General features: G+C 39.3%; 1 protein-coding gene across 1 annotated transcript; it reads right to left on the bottom strand.

Annotated features, from left to right (window-relative positions):
• Positions 1 to 211: 211 nt before the first annotated feature.
• LOC139732833 (protein rolling stone-like) lies at positions 212 to 7,978 on the bottom strand. The gene is made up of 3 exons (XM_071643674.1): positions 7,910 to 7,978; positions 7,038 to 7,284; positions 212 to 729 (listed from the first exon to the last, which is right to left on the bottom strand). Exons 1-3 carry the CDS (start codon positions 7,976 to 7,978, stop codon positions 212 to 214), a joined length of 834 nt encoding a protein of 277 aa, XP_071499775.1.
• Between the last annotated feature and the right edge of the window lie 16,419 nt (positions 7,979 to 24,397).

Below are 24,397 nucleotides of genomic sequence, written 5' to 3'. Positions count from 1 at the left end.
TACAGCTACAACAGCAACAGCAGCAATGATAATAACTACATTGTACATTAACAACAACAACAAAGCAGCATACTAAAAGTCGCTCGTTTTGAATACTGTATTCTATAATGAGCTGAACCCATGCTTCTCTTATGTTATGTTGCCTTGACTGCCTCTTATAGTACTTAGTAGTTCGTCGTAAGTTGATTTTTTTTTTTTTTTTTTTTTTTTTTTACGAGTAGGTGGCTACCATGGTAACGGTCATTTCCGTCAGGGGCATGTCTTCCGTTTCCGGGTTCCTCCTCCCAGCACAGTTGCACTCCTTGGCGATCTTATTCCGCAGAAGGCTCAGCCCAGCCAGCACCCACTGAAAGACTAGCGCCCCGAGTCCCTCGACGAAGACGACGATGAGGATCACCTTGGGGTGGGCGAAGTTGAGGATCCCGTAGATGTAGTGGCGACCGAACGGGTCCGTGCCGCCCAGCGCCCAGTACACTGCGGCGAAGACGAGGTACACGGCGCCGTAGACGAGCGGGTAGAAGACGTGTCCGAAGCGGATGGGCACCGCCGTGACCGCTAGGTCGATCAGGAGGACGATCGACGGGAGGGCGTGGATGTTGAAGTTCTCGAAGATCTTCCCCGCGGGGAGGTCGATGCCGGCGGTGGGCCAGAAGGAGGCGGATATGAGGAGAGAAGTGATGCTACAGATACTGAACAGTAACCATTGGAGCCGGAATAGGATTGGGGGCTCTGCAAAAAGACATGGCGACAATAATGACAACTACATTGCAAATATTCATGATGATCATGCCAGTAATGTTGATAATGATAATCGTCGTCATCATCATCATCATCATCACCATCATCATCATCATCATCATCAATATCGTAATGATGAAGAAGAAACGGACGAACGAATGACAATTAGGTCCTACCTGAAGTCATGCTTTCACCGTCAACATAAAAATCCGAACACTGCTCAGCTCAGGTGAGCTCTTATCCAATCCCTTATCTCAAGACAAACGTCCCCACCTCATCTCAAGCAAATTGTCATTGTACCTGGACAATATCTTAACTAAGATATCTCTTTTTTTATTTCGCTGTGTATTGAAAGTTGGATCGCGGAACTCATTGAAAAAAAAAACCCGAATTTTCATTGAGTAAATATTTGATCAACTTTCTGTGACTTTGAAGTTATTTTACGATCCCCCCCTTTTTTTTTAAAGATGTCTCCTCTGAAAAAGTCAAATATAAACACATTCTTTTTCAACACTTCTTGAGCGGGATTTCGTCGTCTCGGTAACCGGGGCAGAGTTTGCCGGAGATTTTGGGAACAGGCATGCGGTAGCTCCGACTCCGAAGTAGGATTTTTTTTTTTTATTTTTTTTTATTTTTTTTTATTTTATTTTATTTTATTTTTTTTTTTGGGGGGGGGGGGCTACAGATGGCGTAGTTTGTGTGAAATTTTGTCCTATTTGCATAGTATCACAGAACATAAGAAGAGCTGCGATTTATCAATGCAACTGAATTCAGGCAAAGTATTTGCATCTAAATTGTTCTTGAAGACTTCATTGAATTTGCGTTGTATAACGATGTAGTAGTGTATAGTTCGGAAAGATTAACAGACAGACAAAAATAAGTACGCTGTATCTCTTCAACAAAACTGTCGTATTTCCCCTTAGCGATACATTGTTATTTTGCGAAATACTGTATCCCCATGCTCATGGGCGTGACATTATTACCATGATGTTTGTAGATTAATACATTCTTTTCTCTTATTGGCACAGATACGTGTACTTTCGTTAGAGGAAAGGAGCATTGACCCTCGACCCAGCCCCCGTACCACACATTAGTGCACACACACACACACACACACACACACACACACACACACACACACACATACACACACGGTCCCTGAATGTTTGTTTAAAAAGCAGCACGTGACATGGACTGTTTCTTTACTCGCATAAAATAATTCTTTATTGCTCATGAAATCAATGGTATGAATGTATTTTATTGGCTATCAACAGGTACATCCTGTGTCACCTGCCACTCTGTACTGAATATAGGTTTTCCTGGCCTATGTCATTGTTTTGTTATTCAGTTTTATATTTTTTATTTGAAACATGATTTTCGTCAAATACGCTCAATCATCGAAATATCGTCGTTCCACATCGTTTTCGTCTTTCATATTAACTAACGTGGCATCCAATTTCGAATTCGCTCATTCTGATTCATTGAAAGCTCCAGCTCATACATTTTCGGCAATGGTTACTCAACTTCGTCTCGACCTGTCGCCAGCTCATTCCGAATATTCAGATTCGCATTTGGGCAAACAAATTCATATAAGAGGAGCAATCAAATGAAACTTACACGATGTTCATTAAAAAGTGGATTACCCATACTGTCTCTTGAATTGAATGTTAAGAATGACTATCTGTGGACCACACATGATGGTGGCATTAAATGGAACCTCTGGATGATTTTTAGACTTTTACATTTGAACAACTGTAAATCAGTTAAACTGAGTACGGAGTTTCAGAATTTATAGTGATTGAGATGAGGGATGAGAATGTTTTCATTTATAACAAATTGCAATGAACATGGATGATGACATTGCAACCTCGCAAAAAGAATGCGTGAGTTTGGGCTCAAGGAAGCAGAACAAAAGAATAAGGCATCCATAGATTCTTCACAGGTGAACTTGTTATACGCAGGCGGTATTGTAATGGAATTAGACCTACACTGCTACATTTCTGAAATATGTGGGGATCTGATGTCATTAACACTCTTCAGTGTAATTTGTTTAAGATTTTCAGTTTATTGGTTTCTCTGCTCAAGGACAACAATAAATTCCATGAATCTATACACGGAGCTGTCGATTTATGTACTACATGATGTGAAATAATGAAAATCGTCTGGAATGCCCCTTTAAATGTGTACAATGAAGATCACCAAAAAACAATATAGTGATCATAATGAAAATATAGATGTCAAATGAACATTAAAACCACATTATGATTATCATGATAAATTAAAGATGTAGATTAAATATTTAAAAAAGCCCAGATGTGATGATCATGATAAAAAGAAAGATTTATTTAATGAAGGTCACGTAAAGTGTTGAGGGAAAGAAAGAAAAATCTAGGTGTTCAAATAAACAAATGCTTGTCATGATGATGACATTTAGATGCATTGAGAATTAAAGGGACATTCCAGGCGATTTTCATAATTTCACATCATGTACTACATAAATCAACAACTCCATGTATAGATTTGTGGAATTTATTGTGGTTCTTGAGCGGAGAAACAATACTTTGAAAAACCTTAAACGAATTACACTGAACAAGGATGATGACATAGGAGGTTCACATATTCCAGAAATGTAGCAGTGTAATTCCATTACAATACCGCTTGCTTGCGAGTTCACCTGTGTATAATCTATGCATGCCTTCTTTTATTCTGCTTCCAAGAGCCCCAATTCATGCATTCTAATGGAGAACCTGCCATGTCATCATCCTTGTTCACTGCAATTTGTTATAAATTTCGAAAATATCCTTATTTTTCATCCCAATTATCATAAAAACTGAAACTCTGTCCTCAGTATAACTAATTTATAGTGGTTCAAATGTAAAAATCTGAAAATCATCCGGAGGTCTCCTTTAAGGGTTTCTTGGACGAAGACTGCACTAAGGGCTTTCTACAGCTCAGTTGGTAAAGCACCGGGCTTGAAATCCGGAGGTCTCGGGCTCGAATCTCGATGGAATCCCATTTTTCTTTCTCATTTTTCCACTAATAAAATTAAAAGTCATACACTAATTGACTGGACGAAATCACTCTATACCTTATTCATGTTCATGTATGATTTTAAAAAAAAAAAATGGATGCTCAGACGTGAAAATCAATCGATCAAAAACGAAAATGAGAGTGCTCTGAAGTGCTTACCCAGCCCGTCGCACTATTTCAAATGCACAAATTTGGAAAAACCATGTCCAAACTCGAAATTGAATGCTTACATCCGAATTTGAACTTGTGACCATTGATTTGGGTGCCTCAAAACGAATTTGAAAGCACTAAATGTGAAATCGTTTGACCAAAGTCACTCGACCACTACAAACATACACATGTGAGAACACATGAAATGTAAATGGATGACAATTTTACGAAATCGACAGAGATCTACTCTACTAATGTGTAATGAACGCTAATACATTTCTATTTCGTGGCAGTCACTTGGGTGTGCGCATTTTGTCGACACTTGTGCATATAACTATACCCGGTAGTAAAGTACATTCCATAGCATGCACTGTTTGTATTGTGCAAGAACGACCTCTGCAAAGCTTGTTGCTGATTGGTTAGAGTCACTTTTTTGCCCTCATTTATAATAATATTATATCATGTTACGACCGTCAATGATGTATAGCTGCAGACGTAATGGCATTTGTGCACTTTTATTATTCTGCTATGATTGTTGGATGACGTAATAATGCTAACAGGTCAGTGACCATTTATAATTCATGTCTGTCTCCACTATACTGTCCTTCACTCTCCCATCGTGCAACATTACACATGAATCCATGATATTAATTTATATTCTGTCCTTCAATATAGGCCCACCAGGTTTATTATGTATTAAGTATTGGTCAGATGTATACGAATATGATAAAATATCATAACAATGTGATCCTGGGTTACTATCTGCCCATCTATAGCAGGCAAGAATAACTAAATACAATACACTGTTACAATACAAGTGACAAGGGTATATAATACAGGCCTACATTGTGTGTGTGTGTGTGTGTGTGTGTGTGCTAAGTATATGATTATATCAAGACATGTCATGTCCTTTTGCGTAATTACATGTCATATATAGGTGTGTATATTTTTTTATTCGATCCAAATATATTTACGATAAGATCACGGGATCATTACATTTTTTTTCGTTCTTCTTCTTCTAAAGGTGCTTCGCCTTTACCCGCACAATTTGTACATTCTTTTCTTCGAGTTTTCAATTCAATACGGCTTCGCTGGCACGCGGAAGTCGAACTTGAGAGTCAATAAAATCATATGGGTTGCTAATATGTCCTCAAGACGACGAAAACAAAATCAAGTCGCATTGGCGACATTCGTTGGAACGCACCCTATGCCTTCTGTAAATTTCTTTTTCTTCTTCTTCTTCTTCTTCTTCTTCTTCTTCTTCTTCTTCTTCTTCTTTACCACAATGCCACATGAATCTCGCCAATAAAACTTTACAGCATGTGATATAGTAATTTGCATTACGCGAAGTATTACGTGACTGTCATGGAGTCTTACATGCATTCCATAGAAGGGTTTCGATTGTTATACGTTTCCAGAGCTTATTGATTTTCTGACTTACGTTTGCGTGCTTTTCTTTTAATGCAACAGAGTCTTGATGCCTCTCTTATGCTGAAGTGGTACTCAACTCCACGATCGCTTCGACCGTAACAAATTCAGCGAAAATTACTCATCAATGTAGATGAAAAGTTTCATTGTTAATGAGCCTAAATAAAACGACAACAAGTAAATAAAATGTTGTGAATAATACCACTTTTCATACGTTTTTTTTTTTACATTAAAACCAGTCACTGTAACATGTGCATTTTAGTATAATGACGTCTCCGAGACGTTTTAACGAAATCCTTCATCCACTACAGGCAGTTACATTTTACATAAACTTGATAATATTATTATGGGGTTTTTTTTATGCCTATAGTTGATTTGTCTTGTTTTTGTTGTTGTTTAACAAGGAGTGGAGCCGTGAAAAAAAGGGACAATTCTGTTATTATGCAAAGTCGCCATAACACCTATATAGGCCTGACATTGGTCTTTGTAATAACAACAATAAAATCAATATAGAATTTGACTGTGCTTCAATACCAGCTGAGGTCAAGCATTGTTCACTGCTTTTTGTTGGGACCCTCTTTTCGGCATAATAAAATAATCATTATTTTGATAGCGTATCACAAGTGTCACGGGGTCGGGACTTAAATTCAAGTCGAGAAGCCATTATGATGTATCGCACACAGAGGTAGCTGACGTGAAAAACAAACAAACAAAGTAATCTGTAGATCATTTTGATAGCCATATCATATGCCTCAGACTCTATCGAAGTGAATCAAAACTTTATGCCCAAAGGGGTACTTCTGGGGACGTTTAATTTCATGCCAACACAACGTCTGTATTGTTTTGTTTCTTGTCGTGTGTTCAGTTTATGGCCCCGCATTTTGTCTATTTCGATATGTGTGTTGACCTTTACATAGCTTAAAATATTCTATAAATATAATTATGTTTCTCGACCTTTTCATCTCTGCTTGCATCGTGTGTTTGGTTTTCACTGTCGTGGCGAATGTTCTTTAGTATATCTGTACTGAATCACCGTAAACATCTCCTAACTTATCGCACAGCTTACATAATTGTATGTTTCATAACTTTTCGTCGTTATCATAATAATTGAAACTTTCTTTCTTGCTATTCTTGTCCCAATAAGTGAGTTGACACACTAGTAATGTTAATCAAGTCTAAAAGCAAGAACAACTTGCATGAAAACAGATCTTTAAAGGAGACATGAGGAAATGAGCTATATAGGAGAAGTAAGTGATGGTAGCTGTCAATGTCGACTTTCTTTTAATCTCTAATGAGAAATTTTACTGCATATCTTATACTGGACGATTATAAAATGGAAATAATGAGATCATTATGATCTGCACAAAATCAGACAAAATATAATGCCCGAAAAAGAAAAAAATAAAGAAAGCCAATTCGATAGAGAATTTTATACTTCAATCCTCCAAAATGTCTTGGCAATTCAAGAATCACATGCAGTAACTAAGATGATTTTGAAAATTGTGAAACAAATATTTAGATATATCAACAATTATCTACGTACAAATGGCTCATAGTCAATGAGAATTTGTTAGGTCTGCCCGGTAAAATACTAACAATTAAAGATTTCATATAGCGAGACAGCACCAAACTAAATTTGGGACTCCGTGGACTAATCGAGGAATTGCTGCAGATCCAATGCAGCCCCTTACCGAAAAGAGAGTTGGCGGTGTAGGCTCCATGCTGCAGATAGTAGGCGTAGTCCGCGATGCCGTTGAGGAATGCCACCACGAGGTACAGCGTGGTCAAAATGAGCGTCCAGTCGGACAGGTAGATGAAGACTTTGAGCCCCTGGACGTGGACGATGTTGGTGGACAGGTGAATGACCAGGTACACCGTAAAGTAGGTGGCCAAGAGCATCCGGTAGGTCAGAAATTTCAGATTGGCATACGGGGTACACTATTCCGACATTCCAAGAAGAAAGAAAGAAAAAATATATAAACGAGAGAAAAACCCGAAAGATGTTGAAGAAAACATAAATAAAACACGTGCGAGGCATTATTTACTTCTGAAGACACCGGAAGATGGATAGAGACTCGTTTAAACAAATCAATGCCGAAACACGTCGTGTCATGTTCATGACTAATGTTTGTCAAATTGTCTTTGCAAATACAGTCGAACAGTTACATCTGAATGATTGCCGCCTTCACTTCAAGCTCTTGTGCAGCAGTTCTTATGTTTCTATACTTGCACTTATCTTCTTACTTCTAAAGAACGATTCCAAAGCAGACAGAGCGAACAAGAGCAATTGCTAATTTTTCATAATGTCAAGGAGCTCTAATCTTTTGACGTATTTCCATTTTAAAGATGGAAACCGTTTGTCTGAACTTTTCTCCATGACGTTCTCCCTCTCTCCCTCCCTTGAAAAGAAATGAGCCATGAAAAAGTCGGCATTCATTACGTTTAAAAAAAAAATGCCTGAAGGATAGGCCCTTCACCCGTTCACATGGAAAATTAAACTGTTGCTTGCAATAGCTGCAATGTTTGGAGACGGTGATTTTTGATAAAGTTTAAGAGGACTCACCAAGGGTCTGACGATGTCGCTGGGGTAGCGAGTATCGAGACTACACGATAGACAATCCCGATTGCACATCCTGTCGTCTGCTTCGACTCGATCTCTTTCTAAGTCCGTTAAAAACCGATTGTCCGTGCGATAGCCCCTGACTCGATTGAAGTCCAGCAGTATATACAAATACTGAAATATTCGCGGGTATACTATAAATGCGTTTCAGTTGACATCTTCTTTACGGAATAGGCGCCAATTTCTGAAAAGTCCTGTCAACACGTGAGAAAAGCGCGTTGACGAGTATCGAATGGGCATAGGTCAAGGGAATCACCAGCGATTGCCCACGATCGCATATTCTTGCATCTCCCCTTCTCGTCGATAAAGACCTTTCATGAAAGATTTTTTGTCTGGCGGTGGTATATGACTCTGTGGCGAGACAACACTTCGACGTATCAGGCCTACTCTCCGAACGTATGTGACGAATGCGATGAGCATATACGAAATTCCTTCAAGGTTTGCCAACCCGCGCCTTCAAAATACAGATGTGCAGCTACCAGCAACAAGATTTAATGCATTTGAGAACTCTACCATCGGCCGTAAAGAAGCTTCTTCGGCAGCTTTGTGCGGGCTAGTGGGGCCTATATGGCAAATATGCCTCTCGATGTTTGGTCAGTATGCCCTCGTCCTGTTTTCATCGTCGTATGCATATAAGACCATAATCTTCTGTGCTTTCAAGATATGAAGTATGTGACTTCATATAGCATCGCTTGTAAAGGTGATATAGGCCCGATTCTGTTCATTAAAGGGATGGTATAGTATTGGTGGAGATGAGGATAATTTGGGGCTTTCAACTTTTTGCGAGATACCAAGAACAACAAATGAAATAGTACATAGCATACCATTCTAAGAGGAATTCAAATTTAATTTGATGAAAATCGGTTTTGGAATGGCTGAGACATCCAAAAGCAAAGTAAAACAAAGCGATTGTACTAATAAAAAGGTGGGTCCCACCTTTTATTAGGACGCTCTGTTTTGGATATCTCAGCCATTTCAAAACTAATTTTCATCATGTAAATGTAGAAGTCCTCGTGGAATTACATGCTCTTTCACATTTCATAGGAGGTTTCTCATTATCTCACCAAAAACTTTTAGAAATCTGAAGTTAGGTCTCAGTCAAAACGATACGATCCCTTCTTCGATTATGCTTCTAACGGTGCATAAGGATGCCTGACCTTCATTATTACAAGCTTCATGTAAACATATGGAATGATCATTTACTGATATAAATTGAGATTGTAAGATTTGAAAATAAATGAATAAAGTGCAGAAAAGTATTCGATCATTGTGATTCCCCTCACATTAAACGTCTCTCGACAAAATTGAAGCTAAGTAATAGAATATCGAAGAAAGTTATACATTGAAATATCTACTTTTGTTCTTGATGACTGATAACAATTCTTGCCGAGTTGTTTTTGGAGCTTTCAGTTCTCAGGGGACGATGCAATGTGAACATGTAAACAATATATGCAACACATAGGAAGTTTACATTTCCGAAAAAAATATATATTATAAACACACACAAAAAAAACCACACCAAACAAACAAACAAAAATGTTTTTCTCTTCTTTGTGTTTTTGTTGTTTGTTGAAAGTGGGGATTATTGCAAGGAGTGGCACAGGGAGACATACAGTCAAACTTGTCTTAGCAACCACCTGTCTATAGCGGCCACCTGCCGTATAAGACCACAACAATTCCCTCCGAGAGAAAAAGCATCTTAAAGAACCGGTCTATAGCGGCCACCTTTCTGCAACGGCCACTTTTTCGTCTCCCTTAAATGGCTGCTATAGACAGGTTTGACTGTAAACTATGGCATACACCCTGCGTGTGTATTCAAAATAGCCAATCTTTGTTATGTCGGTTAGTCAGCGAGTCGTAATATATAATCATCTCTCTACAAATCTGTGTGAGCACATCGCGCAACCACAATCACTTCGGAAAGTGGGTAAACATTGGTCATAGGACAGAATAAATCCCCTGGACTGAAGAGAAAGTCTGTTTATACTGCAGTAGGTTGAAATTACTTGGTAAAATGACTATACGCCTTAAGAGAAAATGAGAGAAGACAATAATAGCAGCCTATCCTATACGATGAAAGTGATTCTGCAAAGAGCCTCTGAAATATTACTTGTAGGACCTACTTGTTGTATGATTATGGGTCATGTTTTATTTCAGGAACGTGAGGAGTTACAATATCATGTACACTGTACTTTTTTGTTTTCAGTGATCTTTTTATTAATTCCATTTCCTTTGAGAATATAACAATTCAAAAAAAAAATACACACATTCTACATAACATCTGTCATAAATCATGTAGATATTCCTACAGTTATGAGACATAATCCATAATCCATAAAACAAGAATAATCATTCAATTCATTTTAAGTCAGATATCAAACAGAAGAGAGGAAATAGAATGAATTATCCGATCATTCCTTTTTAACTACAAAACAAACAAGCAGAATTCATATATGCATTTGTGAGCAATTTAGCCAAACACTAAAAAAACAGGAAATGAAATTTCTATTATATCAAAAGAACGATGACAACAACAACAACATAAACCACCCTCATTCCCACCTTTCCACCATACCCAACCCTCAAACTACTCATAACTTTAAACTTTAAACCCCCCCCAAAAAAAAAAAAAACGTCCTTCTCATCTCTAAACCACCTCCCCACCCTCTACACTACATCCACCTCCTTACCCGAGACAGACACACTCCCTCTCATCCACCTCTCATCTCATCCACCTTTCATCCACCCACCCATTTACACACCCACCCTGCACACACATCCGCTTAAACCCACACACACACACACACACACACACACATCCACTTAAACACACTTCCACACCCCCTGCACACACATTCACTCACCACAACACACAGCTATTTCTGCTCGCATTCAGAACATAATAATTATGCTAATTATGCTTAGGATATATGCTGCATACACACAATACATGCATGCACATACACATATCATACACACAATATACATATCCACATACCTGCATATATATTCTATATACACAATACTTATCTCTGAACTCAAAAATATCTAAAGAAAAGAAGTCAGTAATCAAACACACACAAAAGGGGAGAAGTACGGGTGCATAAATAAACTAATCCTTTACAAATTTTTTAAACATTCCCATTTCAGCAAATGCAAACCCGGTTTATTTCTTCTTATGGCAATATCATTCTCTTCCTTTCGACATTGCATTAATGCCTTTTTTAATTCTACCAATGTCGGTGTTATTAACTGTGACCTCGCTTTATATAACATATGTTTAACTATAAGAATAAGAGTGTTGTACAGTTTGATTCTGTGAGAAGTTCCTTCTAAACCAATATGTATATCCCGCCAAGCTAAATTACGTAACTCTTCTAACTGAAAGTACTCAATGAAATCATGCCATAAAGATTTAACTTTTTCACAGTTCCAAAATAAATGCGAGTAAGTTTCAGAGCTTTTTCCACAAAAGGAACATAAATTATCAGCCACAAAACCAAATTTTAGGAGCTGTTCCTTAGTATAAATCGCCCCGTGTAATAACTTATATTGAAATTCTCTTAAGTCTCCAATTAGAGTTGAACTTCTGGGCCTTATAAAAATATCTCTCATATTTTTATCAGCGAAAACAAATTTTTTGGTGTCCATCTCTAATTTCTAAACAGTAAGACTGCTTTAAAAGAGACACGAAATGTGAATAAATCTTCCTGGATTGTATCTTTTTTAAATCTGTAATTTGGCCAAAAAACTTTAAAGGTATATTAAAATCACTGACATCTACTTCATACCAATTGCATAAAATTCCATCATATTTCCCACTTTTCAAAATGGACTCACAAAAACTCCATACATAAGCAATATTTTCACTTTGTAAACCTAAACTTTGAAAATAACTAATTGGTCTTATGGATTGTTTATCAAATAATTGTTCTAAGTGATAAACCTTCCGCTCATATAAATCTGCATTAAATATCATTTTCCCTCTCAATAAAAAATCTTTATTATTAAATATAATTGGATTAATTTTCCCTTCTTCAAAACTTCTGCAGTTATATAAATCTTCCCAGGCAGCTAACATTTCTAAATAAAACGATGGTGCCTTAAGTGAAGGTTTTTTAGTCTCATAATTGCAAAGAAATAAAATTCTACCTCCTACAGCTTTAAAACTGTGATCAAAGTATACTTTCCAACTCATATTTCGTTCTCCATACAAAAGTCTTTTTACCCACATCACTCTCTGAGTTTTCACAAACAATTCAAAATTCATCATTCTCAATCCACCATCCTTGTAATCCTGATACATAATGGCTCGTTTGACGCGATCCTTGCCCTTCCACACAAAATCAAAGCAACTTTTTTGAATTTCATCAAATAACCATTTTGGAACAACAGAGGATGACGCCACATAAATCAATTTAGATAAAGCATAAGTTTTAAGTAAGTGAATTTTCCCCATGATGGTGAGATCTCTTTGCTTCCACCAACCTAAAAGTCTTTTAATTTTACTTAATATTTCTTTATAATTAACTTCCTCCATTCTCTTCCTTTCTAAAGCAAATGTAATCCCTAAGATCTTAATTTCTGTAACTATACTTCCAAACTGAAATTGTGCTACATTCTCTTCATCCTTACCAATAATCAAAACCTTCGTTTTATCCATATTAACCCTTAAACCACTGACTTCCGAAAAAATCTGAAATAAATTTTGTAGTAACCTAACTGACTCTTTATCTCTTATAAAAATTGTCATATCATCGGCATACAGTATCTGCTTTACTTCAAAATCACCAAGATCAATCCCTCTCAAAGTAGTCTCATTTCTCAAAGCATGTGCCAAAATTTCAATAACTACTAAAAATAAATAAGGTGATAATGGGTCACCCTGACGCTACTACTAAAAATAAAAATAAATAAATAAATTTCAATAACTACTAAAAATAAATAAGGTGATAATGGGTCACCCTGACGCACACCCCGTTCTATTCTAAAATAACCGGTTGAAAACCCCTCATTCATTACACAGCTGCTGATATCAGTATAACATGTCTTTATCCAAGAACAAAAAGAAGGGCCAAATCCAAAATTTTTCAAAACGGTTAATAAAAACGAATGAGATACCGAGTCAAAGGCCTTCTCAAAATCAACAGCTATTAAATAACAACCTATATTATATGACAGACAGTGAAAAATCATATCATCTATTAATCGAATTGCTTCCCCAATATTTCTGTTTTCCATGTATCCCACTTGATCCATGTGTATTATCTCACTCAAAACTTGTTTCATTCTCTTCGCCAAAACCTTTGAAAGAATTTTATAATCCACATTCAAAAGTGTAATCGGTCTATAATTCTTAATATAAAGAGGATCTTTACCATCTTTTTCTATTAATGTAATGGTCCCTTGCTTCTGTGATACTGATAAATTACCCCTATCATACGCTTCATTCAATACTTCAACTAAATGCCTGCCTAAATATGGCCAAAAAATGATATAGAATTCCACCGAAAGCCCATCATTACCTGGAGCTTTATTATTTTTCATTTCTTTTAAAACTTCATAACATTCATCTATAGTAATCTTTCCTTCACAAAATTGTTGACTTTCCTCACTTAACTTTGGAATACTTTTAAAAAAAAAACTTTCATTTAAAACCTCTTTTACTGCACCCCTCTTCTTTGAATATAATGTTTCATAAAAATTTCGAATTAACTTCAAAATTTCATTTCTATCTTTTATAACAGAATTATCTTCACTATATAATTCATATATTATAGTTTTCTTTTTATTTGATTTTAATAATTGTTCAAAATATTCTTTATTTCTTTCCCCGTTGCATGACATACACACACGCACACACACACACACACACACACAAACACACACACACATTTATATAAACACATCATAAATACTCATTTAAGCACTTTCACATACCCTCCAAAATATATAATATTGTAGTACTGGGATGCCCAATTTACAGCTTCTGTATCATCATTTTTACTGAGTCGTTCATGTCGAGGTTATTCCTGAATTAATGAATCATTATGTATGATGTGCATTTTTGCGCATTCTTACAGTTACGTAGCCATGCTGCTCGGGTGACGAGGAATCTTGCAAGCGCATTACAGATGGCTATTTCGCTATGTTCTGATGTATTTTATTTGTTTCTCTTGCCCTTTTGGCTTCCTTTTCCTTAACGTCCCTTTCCTTCCTTTCATAGTTTTCGTTACTAGGTTGTTTGTTTAATAAGACCAACATTTTCATCTATATAGGGGCCTACACATTACAAGCTCTGCTTTTTAGTAGGTCCCCTACATTTCATGCTTGTCTTCTTTTATATTCTTTGTAATTTCGACGCTATGTCCTGTCTTATGTTCAATCGATTGTATCATGTTACTTGTGTTTGAGATGTGGAACAATAAAATCAAATCAAATCAAGTCATCCTTATACAAACATGAATCAACGTCCCGAAGTCACATGGGGCAATTTATGGAGTGAGTTTGTCACAAAGTTGCCACAGCCAGTTAAAAAGATTACTCAGTACACAATTACGATCCAATAAAATAATTGGATTATGTTGTATTATTCAGCGTTGCTGTAGACATAATTATGTCTTGTGTGTCTGAAATGAAAAGAGAAGGGGAGCGGGGGAAAGCATTGCGTTGGCGGACGCGTTACAAATTAATTCGTAAAACGTGTCGTGTGTGTGTGGTGTGTGTGTGTGTGTGTGTGTGTGTTTATGGGAACTATCACGCATATACGCTCGTGAAATCGCAGACACAGATCAGAAGAGAGAAATCTGTGATAATTGACCGTGTATGCATACGTAATATCTATACTTGTATATGTATGGATTGAGAGAAGGCAGCAATAATAAGCCAGTTCGTAATTAGCTCATGTACACTTTGGTACAAATGACCTTTCTTTTTTCTCAGTTGGTTAGGCACTTCACTCGTTTTCAAAGCGGCATAATGCATAAGCTTGCCCGACGTAACAATTTATGGAATTCATGTTCAACAAAGAATGAACTTGCGTTTAGATCAGGTGATCAGAATACTCCATCGGTTGACAATTTAGCAGGCAACCATTTCATTGTTTTGTATTGAATGCAATAACAGCCTATTTCCTTTATTGCGAAATACCATTCTTGCTGTCAGAAGGATGTGCTGGCAAGAACCATTTTAGATAAGGATCACATGAATAATCATTGCATCACAGATGCTTATCTCAGTGAAATTACAAACGAAAATGCCTGTTGGTACAAATGACCTTTTTCTGCTTATGCGCAAAGTGGAATTACGAACTGGTCTATAGTACAACATAAATCATTACTGAAATTTAAGGAAATTGGACAATCCGTTGAAAGTTATATATTCTTAAAATTATAGAGTAACCATCGCTGATCGGTAAGAAGCCTGCATGTCACATTGGGACAACAATAGCAATTTTAGAGAATTCCACAGAATGTAAATTTTCTCAAAGGTACACTAAATCATTCCTTTCACTTCTTGCTTACTGGCATCTCATGTTAAGGGTAATATCATTCCCACTGCCTCCAGAAAGAGGTATCATAGTCAAGTACTCTGTCATCATGATAGAAAACTATAGAAATTTTGATTTCTCTTTACGATGTTTTTATATTTGCCTCGAGAGTGAAATCACGAATTACTGCAGTTTTCTTATTCAGCGATGACGGCATATATCGATTCAACATAAACTTTAACAAACAATGCTAAGTTTTGAACGGATCGTCGTTTTTTCCACAAATTCCATCGATGTGTATACTACACTATGTCTTGTACTAATAATTTTGTATTCACTGAATCCACATACAAATTTGGGGTAACGAGTTATACAAAAGAAAAATAGAAAGAAAGAAACATATGATACCTATAATTTGTTTCTTGGTCGGGATATGTTTTCAAAAATATAGAAGCAAGACAGACGAATTTTTATTGTTGGAATCCATAGAGTATGACTAATTTAATGTCTCCAAAATTCGATTCTCACTTTCAAGGCAATGCATCAGGCGAATCATAGTGGCTTGTGTGGACTATGATTTACCAAGGAGGTTCGAGAGATGGAGTTACAACTGACTATAATTGCTCAATCAGCTGTCAGTTTTCTATGGATGGACAAAAGAATTCCACAGGTGCATTTGTGCCTTTGATGTTCGATGCTTGAAGCCGCCATCTTTCTGAGCAATCTGAAGATTCATTTTTAACGCTAACATAATATCGGGTATATGCTGCTCGTTAAAATATCAAATACAATGAATTTCACCTAATGATAAAGCATGTAAAACAAAATTCAATTCCGTTCAAAATATGTGCAAAAGTGTAAATCTGAGCTGTATTTTGTGAAAGTGTTTGAAGTTTTACCCTCATGGAAAGCCGGTTTTATCACTTTTCTCCGTATTTCCGCAAAATGAAACTATGGTATCATCTTCAAGTATAGTACTTTATAAATTAATATGTCAGATTAGCGTACAGACACGTACAGTCGAGTAATTTTTATATCTATTTCAGCAATAATTGAGCAATTTCTATTCGCGCAACCCCGTGCCTTTACCATTGTCATATACCGCCCATCGTTTGTAAGTAGGGATAGCGAAAAGTAATTACCATCACAGAGACATTCCTTAGAAAGTGGCTGGTGATTATGCAATGAGACACGGGTCAATTGTCTTCGCATCTGAGCGGCAAATCCAGTTTGACACATACTTCAGATATTTTTGAGTGGCGGCTTCGAGCATGGGATCAGAGCGAATAACACTGTTGTGACTCCATCTCTCGAACCTCCTTGGATTTACTAAGAGCACATACAAAACTGCTCGTCAAAGTTAAGTCGTCACCGTAGCTGAGATTGAAGAACCTGTTACAAACACACAAAGAAACATTTCGACAGAAGCGCATTTAATTTATTCCTGATAATGAAGCTTATCTCACGTAAACAGAGCCCTACAAAACGACTGTTTAAGGAGACGCAAGTGATGGCATTGATATGTACTGTACGCACCTAATATTTCACGAGGTTTTTATTTTCGCGAATTTCGCGAGTCAGGTGCTATTCGCGAATTGAAAGACACGCGAAAATAATGACTCTGATCCCCATATGAATGTGACGCACACGTATACATTTCTCCGTTTAGTACATTACTCCACTATTTCAAAGGTAATAATGATAATATACTGTATTATGTAGTATATATATACATACATACATATATATATATATATATATATATATATATATATATATATTTATACAATGTATACGATTTCTGAGTATGATTTTTAAACATAATAATTTACAGTCCACACATGTCAGAAGTATATACATTCTAGATAGAAGAAGAGAGTTAAGTTATCACTGACGTGTGCTAAATATACAAAACTGAAAGAAATTATAACGTTGGCTAATTCTATCATTAAGTGAACCCATGAATGAGGCTTATGTGATCTTATTACCCTGGAATAGTCTATTTTGTTCGCAGAAAATGAAATTAAACTTAAGCTTATTTATTTGAATATTCTTGAATTATCTAATAACTTCTAGATAGAAAGGCACCTTTCCAACTCGAGTTTCAATAGCGTCTTGTCAGATGTCTGTTTTGTTTATTATTCATCATACAATAAAGGTTTAAAAAGAAACTTGTCACATAACAGATATATAAATCATTATGTTTGCTACGTTCCTATGGTCCACTTTATCATAAAAACAAATGTTGTATACAATCAAGGAGCATATAGGTAAACATTCGAATACGAGTGAAAATCATAGCACGAGGTGACAAATATTAAAAATCGAACGATCTTTATAATTTTAGAAAACATCTACAGAAGTGTTGGAAATCATCTACTTCATCTAACCATCAATATAACATTTAGATATTTCTGAAGTCCGACCAAATAGCAACCCTTTTGCCCCGATTTAGCATCGTTTATGCAATGCCTTTAAAGGGATCGTATAGTTTTGGTTGATACCTCACTTCGGGTTCCTAACATTTTGGTGAGATAATGAGAAACCTCTTACGAAATGTGAAAGAGCATGTGATTTCAAGAGGAATTCAACATTTTTTATATGATAAAAATTGGTTTTGAAATGGCTGAGATATCCAAAACAGAGTGATCCTAATAAAAGGTGGGACCCAACTTTTATTACGATCGCTTTGTTTTACTTTGTTTTTGGATGTCTCGGCCATCCCCAAACCGACTTTTATCAAATAAAGTTTGAATTCCTCTTAGAATGGTATGCTCTGTATTATTTCATAAGTGGTTTCTTAATTATTGGTACCTGACAAAATGCTAGAAGCCCAATTCTCGTCTCCATCAATACTATCCCATCCCTTTAACTTTTGTGGAATTTCAGTGTCGTCGCCTCTACTACAGCAGTATACTGTGTTCAATACAATCATAATATATTACATTCTGTTAAATAAACATCCGAATACGAGCGAAAACCCTAACACAAGGTGACAAATATTCGAAATCGAACAAAAGTTATAGTTTTAGAAAACAGCTGCCCATGTGTTGGAAATCATCTACTATACTTTCTTACGCCCGTCAAAATGGCAACCCTTTTGCCCGATTTTTAAATTTTCCTTTTTGTGGAATTTCAGCGTTGTCGTCTCCTACTAGAAAGAAGCACTTTCTTCTTCTGTGCGTAGGACATACCTAATGTATTTGATTCTCTCTAACCATGTAATATATCATAAACAAAGAAAACAATGTAGGATTTATCAGGGTATAATATCAAAGACTTGTTTAAGTTATACAAGTCATAGTAACAGGGGACTGGCGCTTGACAAGCAGTCTCTCTATCATCTTAGATGTACATCCTGCTTAAACGTGATGCTTCATAATAGCTGAATGTCGTCAGTCGCAGAATTCAGGCAAATTGTCCGACCCGCTTGTAGGACATTAGGTAGGCCTACATGTTACGTAAAAGTCTGTCCAAACAGAAACAGCAGGAAAATAATGATAATTAAAAAAAAAGAAATACCCAGAAGGTAAAATGGAGGTAGAATCGCATCAATCTCGCAGATTTCAGTCTGAGATTATTTGCAGATTTCTTCTCTAGAAAGACAAAGAAAGCAAAGTCAGGAAGTGTTTCAAAATTTCAAACTTCTTAAAATGAAAACGGCTGCAACAACAGCAATGAATGTCATCTCAAAATATTAATGACATCTCATCGGACAGATGTCAATGTCAGCAATAGATTAGTGTCACAGCTACAATTCGTCATTTGAATACACAGGCTCATAGTAGTTACATCCTGGGTCAACCTCGAAATTTCCAGGCGCCTCGTCTTTAGTAACACTATTCAGCTCGCATACGTCTGCTTTATAGTTGAAAGATGAACAATCGGAATTCTTCAAGCATTTTCCTGCGCACTGAATCCTGCTCTTCACAGTAATGGTCGCCACCACGCTTCCTCGTAAGCATTTATCTTTCACTGGTACACCAAACTCGTCCATCACCAACGAATAAAGGCTGGATCTCATTCGGGTTGGAGGCAGCGGTGCAGCTGTAGGAAGCGGTGCAGCTGGAGAAGCAATAAAAATGAGGCAAATTAATATTTATATAATAATATAATAATAAAAAAACGAAGAAAAAAAAAACTCGCCCGGACCGGGAAGGAGGGAGAATGGGAGTGGGGGGGGGGGGGGGGGGGAGAGAAAACCAAATCAAACAAGATAAAAACAAAAAATGACAATGTTTATTGTGTTCACACAAGAATTCCATGTTTTGTAAGCTGAAATTTCGGCTCGCTCGTTGCGCTCGCTCGCCAACATTCATATATATAAAAAAGAAGATAAGAACAAAACGTGATGATGACGCGGACAAAATGACAATGTATATTGCGTTCACACATGCCATCGTTAGTGTTATGTACGCGTTAATACTTATGTATGAAATAGGAGGAAAGTTGGAGAACTCAATAACAAGCGTGCACGCCAAGAAGTACCTTTCCGAAGCTGACTTTATTTCGCACTGCGCAGGCGCAGCATACACTGAAGACGTGTCAGTGCGTGACACGTGACCTGTACTGTTCTTCATATATAACATCTCTCCCCCCTTAGCTGAAAACTCATTTATGAGAAACTTTCAAATAAACCAAAAAACAAAATATTTCTTCTCAAACCACAAAACTATTATTTTTTTCATTTGAAGTAATGTCGCCAAATATTTGCATAATTGTAACTCTTTTATTTTCTTCATTTTTGTTTTCATACATTAATATTTTTTTTTAATAACCCAAATGACTTAAGATAATCACTAAGCACCAAGTCCGAAAATCAAAGTCCGTAATCATGGTCAGTTCGAGTCCGTTCATTAAAATCCGTAGTAATCTGGCTTCCGTCTTTCGCGTTTGGGATACGTCTTGCGCGTCGCTTCGACTACTACTTCGTTGTCGATTCCTTTACGCGTCTCGACAGCAACATCGTCGTTGTGATCGTGCTCGCCGTCAACTGGATGATCGTTTACCGCGTTTTCATCATGGTTGTCGACTGCATTTTCACCACGGTTGTTGACTGCATTGTCGTTCTCTGCTTTGTCATCGCGAGACGCGACACTCGCGTCCATCTCGACTGCTTTGTCGTTGTCTTCCTTCACGGAGTGCGTCATTCTCGCTTTCAACTGATCGATATGTCGTTTCCAGCGAAACTTCTGACCCCGGAAGATGACCTCCACCGTGTATAGCATCGGCCCTGCACGCTCGATGACGACTCCAGGCACGTATTTGTCTCCCTGCCCGTAGTTTCGCGCGTACACCGGCGCATGAACTTCGAATTCGCGAAGTGGTGGAGAACGGCGACTTTGCATTTGCGAATTTCGCTTTCCCTCGACAATGGAATCGACATCAGGCACCGCTGCCGAGAGTCGTGTTCGCAGTTGTCGCTTCATGAGCAGCTCCGCTGGCGTCTGCATCGTCGTTGAGTGCGGAGTTGTTCTGTAGCTGAGAAGGAACCGTGACAATTTCACGTGAAGAGGTCCGCTCATTTTTTTCAATGCCGCCTTCACAGTTTGGACCGCGCGCTCCGCTAGCCCGTTTGTGGCGGGATGATATGGCGCTCCTCGGATGTGCTTTACGGCATTCTTGCTCATGAATGTCGCAAACTCCTCGCTCGCAAAACACGGTCCGTTGTCGCTGACGAGCGTGTGTGGCAGACCGTGAGTGGCGAAGATTTCTCTCAGCTTGTCTATAGTCGCTTCACTGGTAGACTTATTTGTGATCGCGATTTCCATCCACTTTGTGTGGGAATCAATGACGACAAGGAGCATTTTGCCGTCGATGGGACCGGCGTAGTCGACGTGAACGCGTGACCAAGGTTGTGACGGTCGTTCCCAGGGACACCGTGGCGCTTTTGCTGGATCGCGTTGGTGTACCTGGCACTGAGCACACGATTTCACTCTCTCCTCCAACTCCTTGTCGATTTGTGGCCACCATACGTAACTGCGAGCTCTCCCTTTCATAGCCACAATTCCTGGGTGCGCAGCATGGATTTCATCTAGCATTTGTGCACGACCCTGTTGTGGTATCACAACACGAGATCCACACAATATTACACCATCTTGTACGCTCAATTCATCGCGTCTGTTGACGTATGGCTTCAGCTCATCATCTTTCGTCAGCATCCGCGTATCTGGCCATCCATGTGTCACAAAATGCCGAACTCGCGACAACGCTCGATCTTTCGATGTGAGGGCGCGTATTCGCGCTGGTGTGAGTGGCGTCTTCTCCATCGCGTCCATGAGGAGGGCAATGTCACCAGGTACGGGTACGGCTGCGATCGTAGGTGCCAGCGGAAGGCGGCTCAATGCGTCAGCATTCGCATTCGCTGCCCCCGCTTTGTGCGTTAGCTGGTAATCGTACGCTGAAAGAGTGATTGCCCAACGCACAACTCGCGGTGATGCCATGTGGGGTATCGCTTTGTTTTCTCCAAACAAACCTAAGAGAGGCTTGTGGTCAGTGACAATTTCGAATTTCCTTCCGTAGAGATATTGGTGGAATCTTTTGACGCCAAACACGATCGCCAGTCCTTCCTTGTCTAGCTGCGAATAACCGCGTTCCGCTTTGCTCAGGGTACGTGATGTGAATCCAATGGGCCTTTCCGATCCGTCAGACATTTTGTGCGCTAGTACAGCCCCAACGCCGTATGGACTTGCATCACAGCACAAAATCAACTCTAAGCTCGGATCGAAATGAGTGAGAACACTTGCCGATTTGAGCAATTCTTTTGCCCGTGTGAACGCGTCCACATGTTCGCGTTCCCATTTCCATTTTTCGTCCTTACGAAGGAGACGGTGCAGAGGCTCTAGCGTGGTCGGAAGGTGAGGCAGGAATTTGCCGTAGTAATTCAGCATTCCCAGAAACGCTCTCAGCTCTTTGATGTTGCTGGGTGGGGGTGCATCGGTGATGGCTTTGACCTTGTCGGCAGTCGGGCTGAGTCCTTTGGACGTGATCGTGTGTCCCAAATATTGGACTTCATCTGCGAGGAAGACACATTTCTCGTGCTTGAGTCGGAGTCCTGCTTCCTCGAGAGTGTGAAGAACGCGTTCGAGGTTGGCGAGGTGATCACTGATTGATTCACCTGTGATCAGCAAGTCATCCAGATAAACAGCTACCCCTGGAATGTCCGCTAGCAAAGTTTCCATTGCTCTCTGGAAGACTGACGGGGACTGTTGTAATGAAACAGTCCCCGGTGCGTGTTTATCGTCACAAATTCGCGAGAGTCTGGATCCAAGACTAGCTGCTGGTACGCATGCGACAGGTCTAATTTCGTGAAGTGCTGTCCCTTGACTAACTTTGCGAAAAGCTCTTCGATTCGCGGTATCGGGTAGGTATCTGATCGCAAAGCAGTGTTGATGGTTGTTTTGTAGTCACCGCATATTCTGATAGATCCATCACCTTTGACGATAGGCACTATGGGCGCCGCCCACTTCGAGTACTTGACCGGCTCCAGTATTCCTTCTCCTACGAGGCGGTTGATTTCGTCATCAACCCGGTCTCTCAGCGCGAAGGGGACTGAGCGTGCTTTGACGAACTTTGGGGGTACATTCGTGTCCACACTCAGCTCCACTTGAACACCTTTCAGTTTGCCTAACTCTGGGGCGAACAACTGCTTGTATTGCGTAAGCAGGCGGTCAAGCTTCCCCTCGGCCGTAACTGCGTTGACCGTGTGCCAATCAAGTTTGACTATGCTCAGCCAGTCTCTACCGAGCAGACTTGGGCCGTTGCCCCTGACAACAAGCAACTTCGCTGACTTAGCATCTGCGTCTTGTGATGTAGCCACTCGAACGTCGCACTCCCCCGCTATCTGGAGAGCTTCCCCTGTATACGTACGGAGAACCGTGGGGGTGGGGCGCAAGGTTGGTCTCTGACTTGCGTTCCACGTTTTTTTCCAAGTTCCCTCGCTAATTAGGCTGACAGAGGAACCAGTGTCAACTTGCATCCCGACTTGCTGTCCTTTGACCAGTACTGCGGTTGTTATCGGAGGAGACTTCGTTGGACTGGAAGATTTGATGAAAATTCCATACGCTTCCTCTCCTCCGTCCTCGAGCTGATAATTTCGAGAGCCCCTTGCTTTTGTCTTTCGGTTTCGCGTCCCCCCTGGTTGGTGCGATTTGGGCTGCGCTCGGCACACAGACGAGTAGTGTCCCCGCTTACCACACTGGAAGCATTCTGCGTCCTTCGCCGGGCAGTCACTGCGTTGTTTATGGGCGGCTTGACCGCACCACCCACAGCGAGGTGTGGATTTCGGGCGTTGCGTAAGAGGGTGGGGTGTCCGTTGACCCAAGGGTTTCTGCGATCGGCCACGGGAGTTTGCAAGTTTGTTTACGGTTCCCTCACCAGACTGGGTAGAACCACGTAAATCTGCCGTGTTTTTGTCCGCGATTTCGATGGCGAGGGCGAGTTTCTTTGCCTTGTCGTAATTCAGGTCGGGCTCTGCCAACAGCCTCCTTTGAACCCGCTCATCTCGCACACCACACACCATCCTATCTCGCAGCATCTCCTTGAGCATCGAGCCAAACTCACAATAATCGGCCAATCGTTTCAGTTCAGCCAAGTACTCTGCGAGAAGCTCCCTCTCTTTCTGCACCCTGGTGTTGAATTTGAATCTCTGGACTATCACCGAGGGCTTCGGTTCTCGATGATTTGTCACCAGGGTAACCAACTCAGAGTACGATAAATCTCCTGGCTTTGATGGTGCACAGAGACTTGATATGAGGTTGTACATGGACGCACCGCACACACTCAAAAGTATCGAACGTTGCTTACCCCCGTCGGAGATGTCGTTCGCGGCAAAGTTATGGCTCATGCGCTCCACGTACTGAGTCCAACTGCCATCCTTGTCGTTAAACTCGCCGATACTACCAAAAGTTGCCATTTTCGGTAGACAAAAGTATAACCAAACT

This window comes from Diadema antillarum, unplaced genomic scaffold (assembly GCF_040938485.1).
Source record: "Diadema antillarum isolate AM-2024a unplaced genomic scaffold, OU_Dant_1.0 seq00000454_RagTag, whole genome shotgun sequence".
NCBI classification, from domain to species: domain Eukaryota; kingdom Metazoa; phylum Echinodermata; class Echinoidea; order Diadematoida; family Diadematidae; genus Diadema; species Diadema antillarum.
This window is presented reverse-complemented; position numbering and strand designations above follow the sequence as displayed.